The sequence below is a fragment of the Mobula birostris genome, chromosome 8, assembly GCF_030028105.1.
Source record: "Mobula birostris isolate sMobBir1 chromosome 8, sMobBir1.hap1, whole genome shotgun sequence".
In the NCBI taxonomy this organism is placed as follows: Eukaryota; Metazoa; Chordata; class Chondrichthyes; order Myliobatiformes; family Myliobatidae; genus Mobula; species Mobula birostris.
The window spans coordinates 153,693,112-153,716,062 of record NC_092377.1 but is presented as its reverse complement, the minus strand read 5'-3'; the positions used below and the strand labels follow the sequence as shown (position 1 = coordinate 153,716,062).

The 22,951-nt window shown below is 46.7% G+C and overlaps 1 protein-coding gene across 2 annotated transcripts in view; it reads right to left on the bottom strand.

Moving 5' to 3' along the window:
* Positions 1 to 22,951, bottom strand: part of sema4c (sema domain, immunoglobulin domain (Ig), transmembrane domain (TM) and short cytoplasmic domain, (semaphorin) 4C) — a 133,335-nt gene that overhangs the window by 45,930 nt on the left and 64,454 nt on the right. For both annotated transcript variants that reach the window (XM_072266568.1, XM_072266569.1), the window contains 4 exons: positions 12,710 to 12,861; positions 7,326 to 7,388; positions 5,535 to 5,633; positions 4,653 to 4,749 (listed from right to left, as the gene is read on the bottom strand). In XM_072266568.1, coding sequence (XP_072122669.1) covers positions 4,653 to 4,749; positions 5,535 to 5,633; positions 7,326 to 7,388; positions 12,710 to 12,861 — 411 coding nt within the window. The remainder of the gene's footprint in view (positions 1 to 4,652; positions 4,750 to 5,534; positions 5,634 to 7,325; positions 7,389 to 12,709; positions 12,862 to 22,951) is intronic.

Below are 22,951 nucleotides of genomic sequence, written 5' to 3'. Positions count from 1 at the left end.
TAAAGGTAATGATGGGTCAGCTGCTAAGCGACAAGACTAATAAGCAGAAGGCCTGAAGTGAGGATCAAGAGACCAGACTTCAAATCTCACAGCGGAATTTAAATTTGATTAATAATTAGGTATTTACAAAGAAAATCCAATCCTAGTAATGACCACCACGGTAACACAAGATTAAGAAAAGATTAGCTCCACTTGTCACGCGCACAGCGAGACAGGGTGAAATGTGTTGCTTGCATCAGCGGCCAACACCGACCGAGATGGGCCTGGGGGGAGGGGGAGGTGGGGGGGGGGGAGCAGCCCGCTAGTGTCGCCATATTTCCGGTGCTGACACGCTGTTGGAGCGTTTTGTTTTAGGGGCTAGAAAGTGTTGCAAATAACTTCAGCAACTGATTTCAGCCACCAGTCTTCAGATTCGAATGTGAGCTGTGGATTCAATGTAAGCTGCAACCCTTAACAATGGGTTCCTGAGAACCGTGAATTGGAGGAACAGACAATGCTGTTTTAAGTTCGTTATTTGCGTGTATTGGGGTGTCTGCAGTGTAGGTCTGGAGAGGAAGTTGTGAGGGTGGTGTGGAAGCATTGTAAATGTGGAATTGTCCTGAATTTTTTTTTGATCTTCAGCATATAAAATGCCATGTCACGTTGGGTCAGGTAGACCTTCCTCTGAAAGGGTTCCCATGTGATGCTTGCTGTATCTCATTTTGATGAATGAAGAGGTGGCTTCATATCTACCAGTGACTCTGTTCACGTGACAACACATACCATCCCCACCACTTTCCAACGCTGAACCGTACACCTTTGGAACACGAGGGGAAACCGGAGCACCCAGAGGAAGTCCACATGGTCCCTGGGGAGAATGTGCGAACTCCAGACAGACAGCGGCGGCCGGAATTCAACCTGATTTTACAGCTGGCGCCGCGGAGCATTACGCTAACTGCAGTGCTGCCGTGGCGCACTGGCTCATCCAAGTTCTGCGGGGAGGAAACATGTCGGTCTGACCCAGCCGGCCCAAATGTGACTCCGGGCCCCCAGCAACATGGTCACTGTTAGGGTGGTCGGAACTGAAGTTGGTATTGCAGTGGCTCAAGGAGGCAGCTCGCCACCTGCTCAAGGACTGAGCAACAAATACTGGAAGCAGAAGAGACGCCAGATGCTGAAATCTGGAGCAACACACAAAAAGCAGGAGAAACCCATCAGATTAAGAAACATCTAGGGAGTACTCTAAACACAAAATAATCTGCAGATGCTGGGGTCAAAGCAACAGTCACAACACGCTGGAGGAACTCAGCAGGTCGGGCAGCATCCGTGGAAAAGATCGGTCACGTTTCGGGCCGCAACCCCAGTAATCTAATCACGAGGAAATCTGCAGATGCTGGAATTTCAAGCAACACACATAAAAGTTGCTGGTGAACGCAGCAGGCCAGGTAGCATCTATAGGAAGAGGTACAGTCGACGTTTCGGCCCGAAACGTCGACTGTACCTCTTCCTATAGATGCTGCCTGGCCTGCTGCGTTCACCAGCACTTTTATATAGGGAGTACTCTGATCGGTTGGCACTCTGGATCAAGACCCTTCAGTTGGATTGAAAGTGAGAGAAGAGAGCCAGCAGAAATAAAGTGAAGGGAATTGGTGGAGCACTTTACGCTTTATACTCATGTCTCTGAGGCCAAGTACACTTCCAATGCCATATTTAAGTTTGCTGACGACAGTGGTTGGCCGAATAAAAGGTGGTGACAAATCAGCTTATAGGAGGGAGACTGAAAATCTGGTTGAGTGGAGCCACACCAGCAACTTCTCACTCAATGTCGGCGAGACCAAGGAGCTGATGATTGACCTCAGGAGGTTCATGAGCCAGTTTTCATCAGGGTTCGGAGGTGGAGAGGGTCAGCAACTTTAAGTTCCTCGGTGTTATCAATTCAGAGGATCTGTCCTGGGTCCAGCTCGGACAACGTCACTGCAAAGAAAACCCGGCAGTGCCTCTACTTCCTTAGAAGTTTGCGAAGATTTGGCTACTAACCCAAAAGTTTTTAAAACTTCTATACATGTGTGGTGGAGAGTATATTGACTGGTTGCATCAGAATCTGGCACTGGAAACACAAATGCCCCTGAATGGAAAAATCCTACGGAAAGTAGTGGATACAGCCCAGTCCATCACAGTACAGCCTTCCTCACCGCTGAGCGCACTTATATCACGGAAAAGCAGCATCCATCATCAGGAACCCCACCACTTCTCGCTGCTGCCATTAGGAAGAAGGTACCAAAGTCTCAGGACTCACGCCACCAGGTTTGTGAACAGTTACTACCTCTCAGCCATCAAGCTCTTGAAGCAAAGGGGATAACTTCACTCGCCCTATCATTGAAGTGTTCCCACAACTTGTGAACTCGCTCTCAAGGACTCTGCATCATGTTCTCAATATTGATTGACTATTGATTGATTGATCGATTTATTATTACTATTAGTACTTTAGTACTTGCTCAGTTTGTTGTCTTCTGCACTCTGGTTGAAGGCCCAAGTCGCTGAGGTCTATCAATGATTCTATCATATTTCCTGCATTTACCGTGAATGCCCCAGGGAAACAAATTTTAGGATTGCATATGGCGACATATATGGAATTTGATAACAAATTTACTCTGAACTTTGAAGTGCTGGCAGGTGATGGGTGGGTCTGGGTGAGGGTGGGGGGGGGGATAGGCAAATTGGGAAAGGGAGGGTCTGGAGGTGGAAAAAAGGCAGAAGGCAATGAACGCTGATAGGAGATAACAGTGGAATCAAGGAGGAGAAGTGGGGTGGGCAGGGGGGAGTGATGGAGGAGGGGAATGACTGGGAGGAGTGTGTCGGTGAGGGGCAGATGGAGTGAGTGGGGGATAAGGCAATCAGGGGTGGGGTGAGTGTAGGAAGAACAGGGTAGACCAGAGGGAGAGAGAAAAAAATAGACAGAGGGGGAGCAGTTTACCAGTCATTGCAGAATTCAAATTTTACACCAACAGGCAGAAACTGAGGTGCTGTTCTTCTGGTCTGTGTATCGCATCAACTTGACTGCAGAAGAAGCCAAGAACAGACAAGTCTATGTGGGAATGGGGGCAGTGGGGGGAGAATTAAGATGGCTGGGAAGCGTGAGATCTGACTGCCGCAGTGGACAGAGCGAAGTTGCTTGGCAAAGTTTATGCTGATCTTACTGACGTAGGGGAGGCCACAATGGGAGCAATGGAGCAAAAGTGGCCGTTCTATTGAAGCCCAGACTGAATGTGCTGAGGCAGCCGAGCGCTCTCTGGGACGAAACTGCCTGCTGCACCCTCGCCTGTGCAAACCGCGTGTTTTGATGGGAAGATTTGTGGGGGGAGTGCAACAGAGGAAGGAGTGTTGTGTTTGAACAGTCTGCTGGCTGTTTGCACAGGTCAGCTTACAGTAGCAATCAGCTGGAACAAGAGCTGGCAGACAGGATAACTCTCACATAAACACGGCTGCTCGGCTGTGCAAACTCTTCGATTTCCCCAACGTTAGCAGATCCTACTTCTAGCACTCCAAGTCCTTCAGGAGACCCATGAGACATGGGAACAGAGTCAGGCCATTCAGCCCATTGAGCGCGCTCCGCCATTCAACCAGGCTCGATTTATTATCCCTCTCAACCCTATTTTCCTGCCTTTTCCCCTTAACATTTGACACCCTTACTAATCAAAAACCTATCAACCTCTGCTTTAAATGTACCCAATGACTTGGCCTCCACAGCCATCTGTGGCAATGAATTCCACAGATTCACCATCCCCTGGTTAAAGAAATTCCTTCTCTTCTGAGGCTGAGCCCTCTGGTCCTGGACTCCCCCACTGCAGGAAGTGTCCCTGCTTTCATCTGGTTTAAGGAGTGTGAGGATAGGGCAGGCAATATCTGCAAGCGGTGGGGGGGGGGGGGGGGGGGGTCCCATTTCGATTCAAGCTGTTCATACCCTGCCTCCCCGCCGGTGGCAAATTCTCCCTCCAGACAAGTGGCTGCTCTCTCGGCAGAAACTATTAACCCCTGATCACCCAAATTTGTTTTCAGTCCACAGTGCAGTGCTCATAGCCCTGCCATTCTCTGTCTTAAAGCGCACACACAGATCGACAGTGCACCATCTTGCTTCTGCCCCCTCCCACCATGGCCGACACTTTAGAAGCTGGCAGCATAGAAAGAAGGCAGAGTGGAGGAACTCTAAGTGGAACCACACAACACCTCACAGAGTGATGCAATTAGCTTCCAGGGCAATCAAAGTACTTAATTGAGCCTGATCAAAAACAAACAAAGACCCAGCCAAGAAGCCTTACATTGCACCACAAGTTTCAGGTTTCGGCTCACTAATCCAGCTACGTACTGACACTGTCTTATGATTGGTCAAGTCACACCGCATGCCTGATGAGTGCGTAGCTTTTGGACAAGGCCAATAAACTGGCATTTTCGAATCGTGGCCCTTAGCTAAGTGGGAGCGAGTTCAAATCCCCATAGAATTGTGTTGATTAATGTGTCACGGAACTTAAGAGAAGTGAAAACAGCACGGTTTTCCAGCGGAATCCTCCAATCAGCCCCCCCCGGGGGCAGTGTGGTGGAGGTCCACAGTGCACAGGAAGGACGGGACGTTAGTATTGAAGATGGCGCAGCCTACGAGCTAGGCCCAAGATACTCACCCACAATCAGGCCCGTGTGTCCTTTCGCGGGATCGTAGGGACACTTCCCCTTCCCACCCTCGATGGCCGCTTTGTTTAAAGTAAAATTTCGCATGTCCTGTGAGAAGAAGAATTAAAAGTTCACCAGAAAACACTTCAATCCCATCCCACAAATAAGGCGGTTGCTTACTGCACCGAGCAACATCTGCTGAGGAAACACTTAATTGCGGAAAGTCTCAAAACTTCAGGCCGATTGGGAATCCAGGAAGTTGCTGGACTGCCAGGACACCAAGATGTCCATACAGGAATGCTGCCGACTGGCACATTCTAGGCTGCAGGAGTACATGCTGAGGAATGCAGTGTCTGCAGCCCAGAGGGAAGGAGGACACTACCTACGGTCCCAGCCTGCACACTCTGCCTGCTCTACGCTATAAGGACTGAAAGCCAGTCAGCACAGAGAGCGTGCAGCTGGAAATCTTGAAGTTTAAAGACTAAAGCTTCACTTGCGTTAACCACCGACACAGTACGATCAAGTGCAGGAGGCAGCCCACAAGCGTCGCTTTGCTCCCAGTGCCAACGTAACACATCTACATCTCACTAACCCTTAACCATACATCTCTGGATGTGGGAGGAAACCACAGCACCCGGTGTTCAAGGGGAGAACGTGCAAACTCCCTACACAGCACGCCAGGAATTGAACCCCAATCTCACAGCTGGCAACGTACATATCTATACCTATATCTCCATATCTATCGAAGGAATAACTGAGCCTCCCAAGCACCAGGTATTTATACTGCTACCACAGAGCAACTGACTTCACACCAATATCAGAACAATAAACCTGGAGGCAGCATTTCACGTCTTTATGAAACAGCATTCATGGCCTATAAAGTGGGTACTTACAATATATGTGCACCTGGGCTGGAAGGCGTAGGTCCCACAAGTGTACAGATGAGTGCTATTGAAGTTCTGCAGGAAGCGAATGTAATTGAAACAGTCGGTCTAGAAAGAGAGAGGGAAAACAGTTTATTCCTCAACCGAGACTAAGTGACATTCATAGTTGAGCCAAGGATGCACTAAGTATAAATCTGGTGAACATAACTGTATCAAGTACAGGGTTAAGTCTGAGTAACTAGTGTAATTAACCAAACAACGAGGGGGAAAAAATGGAATTAACGCTGGCAGTTTACCAAATTATTGCCTGCTCTCTCAATAATATCATGTTTAAATAATGATTTTAATATATTAAAAATCTCAAGGTGTTTTACAACATCAAAGCACATCAGATTCTGCAGATGCTGGAAATCTCAAGCAACACACACACACACACACACACACACACACACACAAACAAGAGAAAATCTGAGCAACGCACACAACTTGCCGGAGGAACTCAGCAGGCCAGGCAGTATCTATGGAAAAAAGCACAGTCGACGTTTCGGGCTGAAACCCTGCTGAAGGGTTTCGGCCCGAAATGTCAACTGTGATTTTTTCCCATACACACACACACATACACACAAAATGCTGGAGGAACTCAGCAAGATTGACAGCATTTACAGAGGGGGAACAGACATTCAATGGCCTAAAACACAAGGCTGTGAAGGGAGGGGGGAGGGGAGTCTTTGATGTTTCTATCATTCATTCTATGGGGTATCTTGTAGGATTTCAGGTTGTATACTGTATACATTCTCTGATATTAAAATAAACCTTTGAACCTTTGACATTGTATTTGCCGTTCATGATGGGCCGGGTTTATGAAGTTGCCCCACTGTTTATCACAGCATCAAACATGATGTTACACAGAGCTACAGAGTGGATTTAATTAAAGCAAGAAGTAGGTTTCAAGGAGCCTCTTTGAGTTTTGTGAGGGACTTTGAAAACTAATGATCTTGGCAGCTGAAGACGGGGGTGATGGTGGAGGAGCTCTTAAAGATAGGGTTTTATTTATTTATTTACTATTTACATTTTTTGATTTAGCACAATTTGTCTTCTTTTGCACATTGGTTGTTTATCAATCTTCATTTGTGTGTAGCTTTTCACTGATTCTATGGTATTTCTTCATTCTACTGTGAGTGCCCACAAGAAAATGAATCTCAGTAGAGTACGGTGACATATACATACAGTACTTTGATAATAAATTTACTTTGAACTTTTCAAGATTCACCATCCAATGGAGACTTTGAGGGGTTAACAGATTTAGAAGGGGGAAAAGAGGCATCTGGGGTGGGAGGGAATGAGAGAGGATTAAAAGGCTCAATTCATGTATGCGTTGTAACAACAAGCTTCATTCGGGGGTGGGGGGGGTGCAGATTAGGAAACAATAACCCGAGTTTAGTCAACACAATGGACCCGCTACAGCGCACACAGATACAGGGCAGGCTTGCTGTTTGAGACACACACACACACAAAGCTGTCGGGCTTCCAGCTCTTCCTCAGAGCCCTTCCACCTTAATGAGAAAAGGCAGTTGCGTTTCTCAGATAGGCCGACCTCTAAGCGACAGCGGAACGCAAAGAGGAAAACACGGCATGTTATCGTGACACAGTCCAGGCTGCAATGTTATGCTGCTGTGCTGCGTGCTTGCAGGGTGACCCCCCAATGACCTCGCATGCCGTGGTTTAATCTGTTTACTGTACGCTCTGTACTTTTGAAATAAGCAGCCCACGGTATGATTTTACCATCGATGGGACACAAACCTGGTTGTTCTTCCCCTTCTGAACGCAATCCTTCTTTTTCTCCGCTGGGGCATTCCAAATGATCTGTTTGAACAGAGAGTGTAAGTAGAAAAATTACAATTAACCCCGGCTAAATGGTCCAGCTCTTTTGGAGGCAAAGGAGATGGCAGATGCTGGAATCTGCAGCAACGCACATAAAACTGGAACAACTCAGCAGGTCAGGCAGCATCTGTGGAGGGAAATGAACAGTCGACATTTCGGGTTGAGACCTTTCATCCGGTTGCAGATGGGGGGGTGGGGGCAATAGCCAGCGGCGGGGTGGATATACGTCTCTACCAAAAGAGGAGTAAGGTGGTCCTACCCTCCCCTAGCCTGCAGGTCACTCCTAGGCAAGGTGTAGCATCTACTTAGCTCCTCACCCACCCACTAACCCCCTCCCCCACCCCCAGGAGCTGGTGGTGGGTGGTCGTATGAGCAGCCAGTGCATATCACAAGTCCTGGTTATGCAACCACCGATGCCAGGCAGACAATCTCTGAAGAGTATGGATAATGGCTGGGGGTTACCCATCTTGCAAAGACGCTGACCAATAGAATTTCCACAGAAATTTTCTGTACTTCTGTAGAAAAATTTGCCAAGAACTAACTCAGACCACAAGAACTAACTCAGACCACAATCGCCCACGTCATTCTGACACGGTACATAATGGTGATGAGCAGCCAGTAGAAAGAGGCGGAGGAAAAGGGTGCAGCAGGAACTGGCAAGGGAGGGCAATAGGCAGACGGGGCAATGGGAGAGTGAGTACAGTACCAGCAGCTGGGAGGTCACAGGCAGGAGTGACAAAGAGCTACAGACGATGGGATCTCATAAGAGAGGATGGAGAGGGGAAGCTTGTGGGTGAGGGGCAGATGGAGAGGGTGGGGAGGGGAGAAGGGATAAGGTGATGGGCGCTTGGGTGAATGTGGGAAGAACTGGGTGGATGAAGAGAGAGTAAGGAGATAGACAAACCTCAGTTCTCCACATTTTGCCCCAAAAAGCCAACTGGAGAGGTGACTCTGGGGTGCAGATCCACTAATTCCACAGGCTCACCCTGACCCTTGCAAGGTACAGGGGCCCAATGTGCAATGTGTAAGAGGTTTAGAGAGAAAGAATCCGAGGAAGAAGTCACCACCCAGAGGGCAACTGAAACCTGGAATCTGGAGGCTGGAACAGCATTGAACCACCTTGCAATACAATGGACATTTTTTTTTGTTTTAAACGTGTTCTTTCTTGTAAAAACCAGAGTCGTAAACTACTACAATGCAGAAACAGGCACTACGGCCCATCCAGAGCACGCCGACCTGATCTTCGGCCTGCTCCTAGTGTAGCGAAGACATACATTCAATGTGTTAGGAACAGCTTCTTCCCCTCCGCCATCGGATTTCTGATTGGACATTGAACTTATGTACACTACCTCACTATTTTATCCCCCCACAAACAAGAGAAAATCTGCAGATGCTGGAAATCCGAGCAACACACACAAAATGCTGGAGGAACTTAGCAGGCCAGGCAGCCATCTATGGGAAAAGAATACAATCGATATTTCGGACCGAAACCCTTCAGCAGGACCCAAAACGTCGACTGCTTTCGGCCTGAAACCATCGACTGTACTCTTTTCTACAGATCCACACTTCCACTGGCAGCTCATTTCACACTCACACCACCTCCTGAGTGAAGAAGCTTCCCCTCAGACCCCCCTTGAATATTTCTTCTTTCACACAAAACCTATCACCTCCAGTTCTAATCACACCCAACGTGAGGAGAAAAACCCTATCTACACCCCTCATAATTTTGAAAACCTCTATCAAACCTCTCCTCATTCTCCTGCGCTCCAGGAAATAAGGGCCTAACCTGCTCAATCTTCCTCTATAAATCAGTTTCTCAAATCCTGGCAATACGCTTGTAAAATTTTGTATAATTTATGCTTTTTTCTCGTGAATTGTGTTTATCTGATGCTATGTGCCGAAAATATTTTTTTATTTCACTCGTGCATTCATGATTCATGTGCGTTTGCACGAGAATGCTCATCAACTCAACTTTGGCGAGTTCGTTGATAAGCATTGAATCACCAAGGCTCAGAAGATGACAGATTAGTGCAGACAAGTATATGATGGGCAAGAATATGATGGACTGAAGGGCCTGCTTCTGTGCTCTATCACTCCATCCCATACCCTCCTGCCCTGAGCTACAAACATACCAGCTGCAGCCAAACTTCCGAGACCCAGAATATCTTTGGAAATTCTTGAAGATCTGGTACTTACAGAATTACTCGTGGTTCCGGAACTTGTGCACATGGCTTCCAGATTGAGTACAATATAAAACTAAACTGGAGATAAAGTTCTGAGGCAAGATTTATTCTAGGCTCATAATTTCCGTAATATAAATGGTGATTCAAGTAGGTTTAACTCATTGAGGATAGGTTGGGAGAGCTATTCCTAAGGGTGACATATCACAAGACAAGGAGATCCAATATTAAAATTGGAGTTAGAAAATTCGTGCACTTCTATATTTCTGTTAAACTGTACCGAGTCACAAAGCAGTCCCATCCCACCTCACACCCACTAGTATTTCCTTTAAACAGTTCCCCACGTTCCCTTCAATTCTGCTAAACACCCACACGCTAGGGACAATTCACAATGGCCAGTTAACCTTCCAACCCACACATCGTTGGGAATGTGCAAGGAAACTATAAGATCCAGGAGGATCCCACACAGCCACATGCAAACTCCGCACAGGATTGAGCCCAGGTCCCTGGAACTGCAAGGCGACGGCTCTGCAAGCTGCCCACTGTGTCTCCTGCGTCCTCACAGGAAGGGCAGCTGATGACTGATGACCAGCTCAGATTTTAATAGAGTTCCTTTGTGGTGGACTCTCTCACCAGATGGAATAATTTCTGCTGATCTACTGCCAATCAATTGCCCTTTATCGATTCATATCACAGAGAACACAAGCCTAGTATAAAACCTTCCCTCATAACTTCACCCGCCTCTCTCCCCTCCCCACTTCAAGTCGCCATTGCTCAGTTCAGAAGCTTAAGTCTTGAAAATTTAAGTTCTTGAATCTTAATCATAAATCTGGCAGCTAAAAGACTAGAAACTATACAACATCTGTAGCTGGCCTCAGCCTCACTCACTGGAAGAATTGAGTTGAGGGGCTAAATGACTTCATACTCCTGTGATGTTCCTGGTAATCAACCAAGGATACAACAATAAACTTAAGGTGCACCATACTGAGAGATGGAAGGTTTAGGCCAGGGGTTCCCAACCTGTGGTCCACGGACCTCTTGCTTAATGGTGTTGGTCCATGGTATAAAAAAGGTTGGGAACTCCTGGTTTAGTTGAAGCCAAGCGCAGCTAGCCCAACACAAAAGGGATTCACACTCTGAGTCTTTTTGAAAACAACTGACAGTGGTACTGAATTGCCAGCTGAAACAACAATTCTCCATTAGAATAGAGATAAAAAAAAACTATTTAGAGGAAATGGGCATCTTGGTCAGCATGGACGAGACAGGCCGAAGGGCCTGTTTCTGTTCTCTATTAGTCTATGAATTCATCAGCTACATGAGGGGCTACAAAGAGGGGAAGGAGCACACTGAAGTGGGGGGTAGAAACGAGACTGATCTGGCTAGTCCTTCGTTACAGAAAGATTGTACTGTACATCTTCAGCTAAGTGGAGACACAACAGACTGCATTTGCAGAATGAAAAGCTGGTGGGTCAGGCAACATCAGAGCACAGGCAACCAGGGTACTGGGTTGATAGCAGTGTTCATTTGGACACTATAGATAAGGAGACACTATAACACTTTCAGCCTTTCACCCTCAACTTGTGTGAGACTAGAACTAGCGGTTATAGATTTAGGGTGGAAAGGTGAAATATTTAAAGGGAATCTGAGGGGAACATTCTTCACTCAAAGGGTGGTGTGAATGCGGAACGAGTTGTCGGCTGAGGTGCCACATGTCAGCTCAGTTGGTTTAGAAGTTTGAATAGGTACATGGATGAGAGAGGTATGGAGGGCTTGGGTCCTGGTGCAGGTAAATGGGACTAGGCAAACTAGGCTGGCATGGACTAGATGGACCAAAGGGTCTGTGTCTGTGATGGAAGTTAGCATAGCTACATGGATGAGAGAGGTATGGAGGGCTTGGGTCCTGGTGCAGGTAAATGGGACTAGGCAAACTAGGCTGGCATGGACTAGATGGACCAAAGGGTCTGTGTCTGTGATGGAAGTTAGCATAGCTACATGGATGAGAGAGGTATGGAGGGCTTGGGTCCTGGTGCAGGTAAATGGATCTAGGCAGACTAGGCTGGCATGGACTAGACAGGCCAAAGGGCCTGTTTCTGTGCTATAATGCTCTGTGATGCTACAATGTTTCTGCAGACACCCTATATCTAGACTGAAAGATGGGGAGATAGCCAGTATAAAAAAGGTGCAGGTAAAATGCATTATCAAGATTATCAAATGCAAGCCCTCCTTGTAGACCCTGACTGAGAGGATGACTGTTATCAAATATTCACTGGGATTAAGCATCGCCTGCGGAGCCTGCTTGGACACGAAGAGGGAAACGACCACAGCTCCGGGAACGTACAACTGCACATCGACACTGCTCAACTTGAAAACTCAGGCACAGAGCTGGTGCCCTCCCTTCCTCTGATGGGCACAAAAATACTTCTCACCCAGCAGTGCCCTCGACTTCGAGATGTCGCTAAAATTAAACACAGCCATTAGCCAGATATTTATACTGCAACCGGAGAGGGAGACAGCACAGCGGAACTGGGAGAGATGGATTTAGCTGTGACGTAACACTATTGATCTGCCTGAACAGCACTCCTTGTACAGTTGACAATGTTCTGTCTTGATCATTGTCCATTGGAGGCAAACATAGAGATAACAACACCCCCAGCACTGGAACAGTCCATAGGTTACGTATTCTTTTGCCCTTATATCTATACTGTAGGTTGCTGGATTAAAAATCTTCATAACCTTTTAACGTCATGGTGGTGGAAGGGAATAATGAAAGCTTTTAATTGAAGAGGCCATTCAGTCCATTGGGTTGATGCTAACTGCCATCAAATCTAATTTCCCTGTAGCCCTCTAGCTCAAACTCCCCTCTTGATTCTTTAATCACCCATCTATACAGGCTAATTAATCTACCAATCCACGTGTCTTTGGGATGTGCGAAGGAACTGAATTAATGGGAACAACTGCCTGCTGCTTCAAAGTATGAAGGGCATTAGGTATTCTGGAAAGTCCCTCAGGTACCCATAGCTGACACCAGCCTAGATTTCCCAGTGCTAATAGAGGGACAGAGACCTGTGGGTCACCCCACAATCAAATGAGAATGATGTAACTGAGACGGGCTGAGATGCTCACCGCTTCCTTCACCTCCACCGTGATGTCCTCCATTGAAAGTGCAAACACCGCCTCGCGAGCACCAACGTAGAGGACCTGCGCGTCTTCGTCCAGGCGAAGGGTGGTGTAGTTGAAGATCCTGGGCTTTGAGAAGCGTTTCACCTCTTTCACTGCTGCAAGAGAATAGATTAGCTTCCGTTTAGCAAAATCACGGAAACCACACAGGGTACAAGCATTTATAGTGAGAGTCCTACGTCACGGAAAACAGGCCGTCGGCCCAACGGCCCATTCTGGCCAAGATTCCCATCCAAGGCAGTCTCACTTACCTGTGTTTGGCCCATATTCCGCTCAACGCTCCTATCCATGTACCAGTCCAGGAACCATTTAGCCCTGCCTCAACCATGTTGTCTGGCATTCCTTCCATATACAGACTACTTTCTGGGTGATAAAAGTTGTCCCTCAGGTTTCCATTAAATGTCTCCCCTCTCACCTATTTAAGCCTTGCAGATCGGTGAAGAAAGCCCTCAGTCTCACCAAAGTCTGAGTCATTGCATATTACGAGAGCATGACTGTGCCCAGGTTTGGTCGACTGGATGTGTGGCCATAGAAAGAAGGTTTAAAAGATTAGCTTTTTTCGTCATACATGCGTCAAAACATACAGTGAAATGCTCCATCCGGTTAAACCCAATCAGTGAGGACTGTGCTGAGCAGCCATGCAAATCGGCATGCCCACAACTCACGAAACCTAATGCTACGTCTTTGGAATGTGGGGAAAACAGAGACACTCAGAGGAAACCTTACAGTCACAGGGAGAACGTACTCTTAAGAAATAGGAGCAGGAGTAGGCCATCCAGCCCATCGAGCCTACCCCGCCATTCAAAAAGATCATGGCCATTCAGTAAGATCCCTACAGACAGTGGCGGGAACTGAACCCGTCTTACTGTTGGCACTGTGAAATGTTGCACTAACCCCTGCACCACCATGTCTCCCACTTTACAGCCACTCCAACCCAGAAACTCAACAGACTACAGTCTCAGCACACTAGAACATCAACAAGACCATTACTTCACAGTGTCAAAAATTGCACCCCACCTCAACTTCCCAAAGGAAAACATTCTGAACCCATTTCCAAACACTACCAATCACCACACAAACCTGCAAACCAAACCACAACACCACTATTACACTAGAAAACATTTTCCATGCCATTGTTAATTACAATCAGCCGTTGCTTTATCGGGCACGCCTGCTTGTTAATGCAAATATCTAATCAACCAATCATCTGGCAGCAACTCAATGCAGAAAAGCATGCAGGCATGGTCCAGAAGTTCAGTTGCTGCTCAAACCAAACATCAGAACGGGGAAAGAAATGTGATCTAACTGACATGAACCATGGAATGGCTATTGGTGCCAGATGGGAAGAGCTAAGTGTCCCAGAAACTGCTCACCTCCTGGGATTTTCACACAGAACATTCACTGGGAGTTTAGGGAATGGTGTGAGAAACAAAAAAAAAATCCAGTGATTGGCGATTCTGTGGGTGGAAACACCTTGTTAATAAGAGAGGTCAGAGGAAAACAGCCAGGCTGGTTCAAGATGATGGGAGGGCAACAGTAACTCAAAAAAAAAACACACACATTACAACAATGGTGTGTGCAGAAGAGCACATCAGCTCTGAACGCACAAGTCGAACCTTGCAGTGGATAGGCTGTAGCAGTACAAGACCACAAACATACAACTCAGTCGCCACTCTGTGAGGTATAGGAGGCACCTAACTGAGTGTAAAGTACTGGCGTGAGTCACTCAAGTTCCTCCCTTCGCACTGAACATAATGGCACGAAAGCAGATCATTTGGCACGTTGGGAATCCCTGATACGGGTGGACAGCTGGAGGTTTCCAAGCAGTTTGGCTCATTGCAAGTAATCCCTTTCTTGACGTGCTGAGTCACAGATCTGCCTCGGTTATGTTGAAGACAGTTTTGGACAGCGTAGACATCAGCCCTTGCCAACTATTGTGTACCCATTTATACTAATCCCATTTACCTGCACTTGAACCATATAAGTAAATGATATATTCCTCAGAGCAGGTGGGGGCAAAAGAAATCTGACATGTCCCCATCAACCCTTAGCAAGTTTGATTCTTGCACCACAGAGCGTATTCTGTCTGAAGGCACAACAGCCTGGTATAGCAACTGCTCTACGAGTGACAACAGGAAACTGCAGAGTTTGGAGTATTGTGTACAGTTCTGGTCACCGAATTATAGGAAAGATGTCAATAAAATTGAGAGAGTACAGAGGACGTTTACTAAAATGTTGCCTGGGTTTCATCTCCTAAGTTACAGAGAAAGGTTGAACAAGTTGGGTCTTTATTCTTTGGAGTGTAGAAGGTTGAGGGGGGACTTGATAGAGGTGTTTAAAATTATGAGGGGGATTGATAGAGTTACGTGGATAGGCTTTTTCCATTGAGAGTGGGGAAGATTCAAAGAAGAGGACATGAGTTGAGGGTTAAAGGACAAAAGTTTAGGGGTAACATGAGGGGGAACTTCTTTACTCAGAGAGTGGTAACTGTGTGGAACGAGCTTCCAGCAGGCAGGTTCGATGTTGTCGTTTAAAGTTAAATTGGATAGATATATGGACGGGAAAGGAATGGAGGGTGATGGGCTGAGTGCAGGTCAGTAGGACTAGGTGAGAGTAAGAGTTCGGCACGGACTAGAAGGGCCGAGATGGCCTGTTTCTGTGCTGTAATTGTTATATGGTTATATAGTTGTGGGCGCAGCTCAGCACACCATGGGAAAGAGGCTTCCCTCTATCGTCTCTGTTTACACTTCTCACTGCCTATTGAAGGTAGCCAGCATAACCGAACACCCTACCTACCTTGGATCTTCTCTCTTCTCCCTGTTCCCCATCGGGCAGAAGATACAAAAACCTGAAAGCACTTACCGCCGGGCTGAAGGACAGCTTCCATCTCACTGTTATCAGCCTCTGAGGACACTCTTGTATGACAAGATGGAATCCTGGCCTTACAATCTACCTCTATATGAACTTTCACTATCACTTGTCTGCACTACACCTTTCAATCGCCTTTACACTTTATTTTTGCCTTGTTACTGGCTTACATCATTCGAGCTCAATGCACTGTGTCACTAATTAATCTGCGTAAACAGTGTGCAAGACAAACTTTTCATTGTATCTTGGTAAATTCCCACCGCAGTCTGCAAGGGAGTTTGTACGTTCTCCCTGTGACCGTGTGGGTTTCCTCCGGGTGCTCCGGCTTCCCCCCCACAGACCAAATATGTAGCAGATGGCAGGTTAATTGGTCATTGTAATTGACCCATGATTAGGCTAGGGTTAAATCGGGGGACTGCTGGGTGGTGCGGCCAGAGGGCCTATTCTGGGCTGTACCTCAGCCAATCAGTAAATAGATAAAATGTGACAATAATGAACCAATATTTCCAACAAGACAAGCTTCCAACCATGGCTGACGACCATGACCCCATCTTCCCAAAGCAACTGGTTTTAATGCACTGGGAACCAGCCTTTGCCCCTTCTCCTCTCAGTAGAAACAATTCTATCAGGCTTAGTAGCTCAGCCACACTTGAAGGCCAGGAGCTGTCAGAGGCTATTTGAGAGACGCATGCCATTGGAAGCATTTAATAGGTAGTGGGAGCTTATCCCCACTACCACTCCTGGCTATAACCACCTTAAAGAACCATTCTTCTAAACTCTAGACAAAACAAGCTTAGTTAGCTCAATCTCTTCTAATACAGCAAACCCAGCTTCTCTGGAACCGGTCCAATTGAATCTTCAAGAACATATAACAATATAGCTCAGCACAGCCCCGTCGGCCCCACCAGGTTATGCCAAGATGCTCTAAGACCAATCTAACCCTTCCCTCCCACCCATTTTTCTATCATCCATATGCCTATCTAATAGTCTGTAATGTTTCTGCCTTTACCACCACCTCTGACATGGCGGTCAATGCACCAACTGCTAAGTTTCACCACTTTCCCTACAGCAAGCAATTTAGAAGAATGGGGGGGGGGGGTATCTCATAGAAACCTTTCAGACATTAAAAGGCCTAGATAGAGTGGACGTGATGAAGATGTTGCCTACAGTGGGAAAGTCTGGGACCAGTGGCAGAGCCTCAAAATAGAAAGTCATCCCTTCAGCACAGAGATGAGAAGGAATTTCTTTAGCCAGAAGGTGGTGAATCTGTGGAATTAATTGCTGTGGAGGCCGAGGCATTGGGACGTAATTAAGCAGAAAGTGATAGGTTCTTGATTAGAAAGGGCACCAAAGGTTATGGGGAGAAGGCAGGAGAATGGGAAGAATCAGAATCAGGTTTAATATCACCACTATATGTCGTGAAATTTGTTAACATTACGGCAGCAGTACAATGAAATATATGAAATATATCAATATATGATTACATATTAAGTATATATACCTCTATTAAATAGACCTATGTCTAATTTAAATATAAATTAAGTTGTGCAAAAACAGATATTAAGTAAGTAGTGAGGTAGTGTTTATGGGTTCAAAGTCCATTTAGAGGAATAATGGAATCATATCCCAATGGAGGGATAATGGATGATAGAATGGCAGAGCAGACTCAATGGGGTGAATGGCCTAATTCTGCTCCTATGTCTTGTGGGTCTTTATCCTCTCTACGACAATGAGACAAATACAGTGCACAATAGTCTCACCAAGGCCCGACAGAATTACAGCAAATTATTTCCCTTCCTAACCACTTGCTCCACCTGCAGTGACTTGCACACCAGTACATCTAGGTCCCTCTACTCAATCACTTTTAATAAAAGTAATCTGCTTCTCTGATGTGTGCATTTAAGTGGATGACTCTGCAATTTTTTTTTAAACATTACCCACTTACTCGATAGCCCCCGTTTTACATGACAGGGTGAGACTGGGTTTGAATATCTAATGGCCAAATCTGTTCCTAATTAGCTGGCAAAGGAGCTTTGTTCCTCTAAATCCTTCTCCTGCTGCTCGAGCTGTGGGACAATCAATCCCCAAGTGGCTGCACTCCCCTCGCGTCAGTGATGTCCGATTGAGAATCGGACAGGGAGTTTTAAACGGGGCCACATCAAAAGGACCAAACAAACAATCCTCCAGCACTGTCCCCCAAACAAACAATCCTCCGGCACTGTCCCCTCACTTATGGTTTTAATTACTGAACATCAAAGGCTCTTGCGAAGCACGATCTGATTACACGGGGGCTGGACATGACTAAACCTTGCCTTGCTGTACCACAACCAACCACGAATGACATTCATCCCAACCCACTGATGCAAAACAAAAGCGAGGCCTTTCCCAAACATTGAATTGGCTTCATAAGACAGTGGAACAGTTTTTAATAGCTGTGGTAACTTGCAAACGTCAATGGGATTATTTCTTTCAGGAAGGGGGGATGGAGCCTAAATTACACAAAAATGCTCTTTATATCTTTGTTTATAACAATATTATCGTGCCTGTGCAGTGTTTTCGCTCAGTGATCGACTCTTCGGGGGGAAAAAGCTCACTTGAAGAACTGCAGCTGAGCGGTGCGATGGATTTGATTGGTTGTGTCTGTGATTAAATGGGCAAAAGGCAGGTTAGAAGCATTGGACGATGACCAGGACAGATCTCTCAGGGAGAGGGTGGGGCACTCTACGCTGGTGACCCCTTAGAGTAGCCTCCTGAGCAGCTGCTGAGAAAGCAGACCCTCCCACTCCCTCCAGGAAAGCAGTGCCGATCCCCAGGAACTGGCCAGGAGGGAGGACTGGCAATCCTGGCAGACAACCTGGCTCAGTGGGAGGCCTGATGACGCGGTGTACCCAGATTCCACAACGCCGCAATTGCGATCTGGCCAAGACGCTCACTTTTAACCCAACGTGCTTCCACAACGGCACGGCCGGTAGAGCCACTGGCTTGCATCACTGGAGAACCGGGTTCGTTCAATCCTGACCGTGGATGCTGCCCGCACAGATTGCACATTCTCCCTTTGGCCACGTTAGTTTCGACTGCTTGCTCTGATTCTGAAGACATGCAGGTTGGTCGGTCAATCAGCCACTGTGAACTTAACCCCCCCCCCAACCCCACCGCCGCTGTGGAGGTGATTAGCAGAATCTGGGGGGAGTTAGTAGGTGTGTTGGGGCAATGAAATATCGAGGATTAGTGAAAGTGGATGTTGAGGGCCGGTATAGACTTGATGGGCTGCAGTGCCTGTTCCATATTGCATCTCTCCAGGTGTGACAATAACTGTTGTACCAAATTTTCCCAACACCTCACTTCTGTTCCCAAACAGTAGTAGCTTCACCTTGTGTCAAACAAGTGGTCCCAGCAGACAAGCCAAACATGCAACTTGCCAGAGGCCTGCAAGATCAACACAGCTGCCATCATGGTCTTAGAGTGTATTTAAGGCAGAAAATGATGGGTTCTTGATTGATAAGGGTCACTGAGAGAAGGCAGGAGGATGGGGTAGAATAAAACAATTATCCATGATTGACTAGTAAAGACTAATGGGACAAATGGCCTAATTCTGTTACTATATTTTATTGTCATTACCTCTCCATCAGAAGGGTACATTCCCCTGGAAGAATCTTTGCCCGCAAGATTGATACAGTCTTTTGCAAAGACTTCAACAGGAACTCACATGTAAAGTTGTGTACCAGGAGAGGCCCAGCTGTTTGGTGTTTTCAAAGAACAGTCTGTGTAAACAAGGATATTCAGACCTCAGCTACCAGAAGGCAGACAATGGAACTAGTTCCACAAACTGACTGCAGGGAGCTGACAACACAATGGGAGTTGGCATTAGTCAACTTCATTCTCCCAGGCTCGATTGGAAGGAACTAAGTTTGGTTTCCAAGGCTGAAACATGCATAGCAGCAGGGCCCTTGGATAATCTGGTTAGGTTGTGTGCGACAGAGACGGATGTCACCCTGACCACTGGAGATTTCACACCAAAGAACAGCATCAGGGTTTACAACAGGTTACAAGATTTAGAATTTGCTAGTTACAGATGACTGCTGCTCATCCTTCTCTTGCGCCTTCTGATCTACCCTATTCCTCTCACACACACCTCCTTCTTTCCAACCCCTCCGCTACACATTGCCCTATTTCTTCCCCCTCCCTTATCTTCCGGGATCACCCTCTTCCCCCCAACTGGCTCCTCAATCTTCCAATCTGCCCACTGTCTCCTTTTATTTTCAGAATCAGAATTCATATCACCGAAATACGTCATGGAATTTGTTGTTATGCTGCAGCAGTACATTGCAATACAGAATAAAATGGTAAATTACAGTAAGTATATAGGAACATAGAGAACCTACAGCACAATACAGGCCCTTCGGCCCACAAAGCTGTGCCGAACATGTCCTTCCCTTAGAAATTACCTAGGGTTACCCATAGCCCTCTACTTGTGTTATATATGTTATATTTTAAAAAGTTAAATTAAATAAATAGTGCAAAAAGAGAAAATATAAGTAGTGAGGTAGTGCTCAATGTCCTTTCAGAAATCGGATGGCAGAGGGGAAGAAGCCATTCCTGAAACATTAGATGTGTGGCTTCCAGCACCTGTACTTCCTCCCTGATGGTAGCAATGAGAAGAGGGTAATGGGAGTCCTTAACTGTGGATGCAGCCTTTTTGAGGCATTGCTCCTCGAATATGTCCTGGATGCTGGAGTGGCTATCGCCCATGGTGGAGTTTTCCTATTACAGCCTATTTGTCACGTCCAGCTATCACCTAATTCTGTTGCCATCTCCACCCTTGCCTCCTCCCCCATGAACTTCCACCTGGTGATCAACCCCTCATGACCTGGATCCCACCTATCAAGTGGCAACTCTTGCCCCAGATCACTTTCCTCACCCCTTCACTCCAGCCATCTCGCCTCTATTCCTGCAGTCCAGCTGAAGGGCCTCGATCTGAAACTTCAGCTGTCCATTTCCCTTCACAGATGTTGGTTACCTGACCTGCTAAGCTCCCACAGCAGCTTGTCTTTTGTTAGAGATTTGACAGAGGCACTCAAAAATCACAAATCACCTTTAGTTTGAAGGCGCAAACACGAGGAATTCTGCAGATGCTGGAATTTCAAGCAACACACATCAAAGTTGCTGGTGAACGCAGCAGGCCAGGCAGCATCTCTAGGAAGAGGTACAGTCGACCTGCTCTTTTAAAGCACTTTCTTCGCCGTCTGTAATGGGCCTGCTCTCTTAAAAAGTCCTGACGAAGGGTCTCGGCCCAAAACATCGACTGTACCTCTTCCTAGAGGTGCTGCCTGGCCTGCTGCGTTCACCAGCAACTTTTATGTGTGTTGCTTTAGCTTGAAGGACATAGCAGCCACAGTTCCCAGGTTTAAGGTCATTGCAAAGCAATCATACATGGCATGACTGAAAGGTAATGGATTTTTCTTCATACATATACTGATAGTGTACAAACAAAAAATCATGGTAGTAGAGCAGTTAACGTGACCCTACTACAGCCCGGGGCATTCCAGGGTTCAGAGTTCAATTCCAATATCCTCTAAAAAGAGTCTGTACATCCTCATCAGGGAGTGCGTGGGCTTCCTCCGGGTGCTCTGGTTTCCGCCCACAGTCCAAAGACATATTGGTTGGTAGGTTAATTGGTCATTGTAAATTGTCCTGTGATTGGGCTAGAGTTAAATGGCCAGGTTGCAGTGTGGTGTGGCTCATGGCGCCAGAACAGCCTATTCTGTGTTGTATCTCAATAAATAAATAAATAAACAAAACTTTTTTTCCTCTCTTATTCACTTCTGGCAAGGCCCAAATTTACTGGTCATTAATTCTCTCTTCTCCCATCGGGCAGAAGATACAAAAACCTCAGAGCACATACCTCCAGGCTCAGGGGCAGCTCCTTTCCTGCCAAGTCTCTTGGACAGACCTTCTGTACGATAAGTTTCAGGATCAGGTTTTTTATCACAGAGATATGCCATGAAGTTTGTTGTTTTGTAGCAGCAGCATATAAAGGTAATATAAGAATATATAATAGTGCAAAACAAGATCAAAAATGGTGAGATAATGCTCACGGGTGGCGGGGCGGAGATATGTCTGAGGCACTCCTTCCCTCCGTTAGCCTGCAGGTCACCCTTGAGCTAGGTCTAGCGCCTGCTTAGCCGCCCCCCCCACCCCCCGATCAGGGTCATGAGAAGCCGTGGGAGCAGGTAGATGGTCATCTGAGCAGTCAGTGCATATCACAGGTCCTGGTTATGCGACCACTGATGCCAACCAGACAATCTCCGAAGAGTATTCATAGTGGCCGGGGTCACACATCTCGTTAAGACGCTACCCAGAAGAAGGCAACTGTAGAAAAATCATGGTCATGGAAAGACCACGATCGCCCATTTCATAGGACATAATGATAAATGATCAGTGTCCATGGACCGTTCAGAAATCTGACGGCAGAGAGGCGAAAAGCTATTCCTAAAATGTTGAGTGTGGATCTTCAGGCTCCTGTTCCTCTTCCCTGATGGTAGTAATGAAGATATCTCCTGGTTGGGGAGGGTCCTTCAAAATGGATGCCCTTTCCTGAGGCACTGCCTTTCTAAGATGCCGCTGGCAGTAGGTGGTTAGTGCCCATGATGGAGCTGGCAAAGTCTACAATCCTCTGCAGCTTTTTTTTCTACCCCATGCATTGGAGCCTCCATACCAGTCGGTGATGCATCCGGTCAGAATGCTCCCCATGGTGCATCTGTAGAAATTAGCCAGAGTCTTGATCTCTTTAAAATGAACTCTTGATCTCCCAACCTACAAAGTCATGTATCCTGTACTTAAGTCTACCTGAACCGCACTTTCTCAGTAACTACAACACTTTATCCTGCAAACTTTGTCTTGATACTGCTCCTTATGTTGCCAAGTTGTGGACGTGCTCTGCTTACGCGCGAGAAGCCTGACGGCACTTGTAGATGCCCTCAGCGCATCCTCAGACTGCGTTGACTGTCGACGCAAACAATGCACTTCATTGTACGATTCTATGTATGGGTGACAGATAAAGCTAGAAGCAATGCCTCAAGATAGAGGCATCCATCGGTAAGGACCCTCATCCTCCGGGACATGCCCTCTTCTCACTGCTACTATCAGGGAGGAGGTATAGGAGCTCGAAGGAGCACACGCAATGATTCAGGAACAGCTTCTTCCCCTCTGCCATCGGATTTCTGAATGGACATTGAACCCATGAACACTACCTCACCAATTTTTTTTGCACTACTTACTTAACTATAATAATATATTTTTACTGTAATTCACATTTCTTTT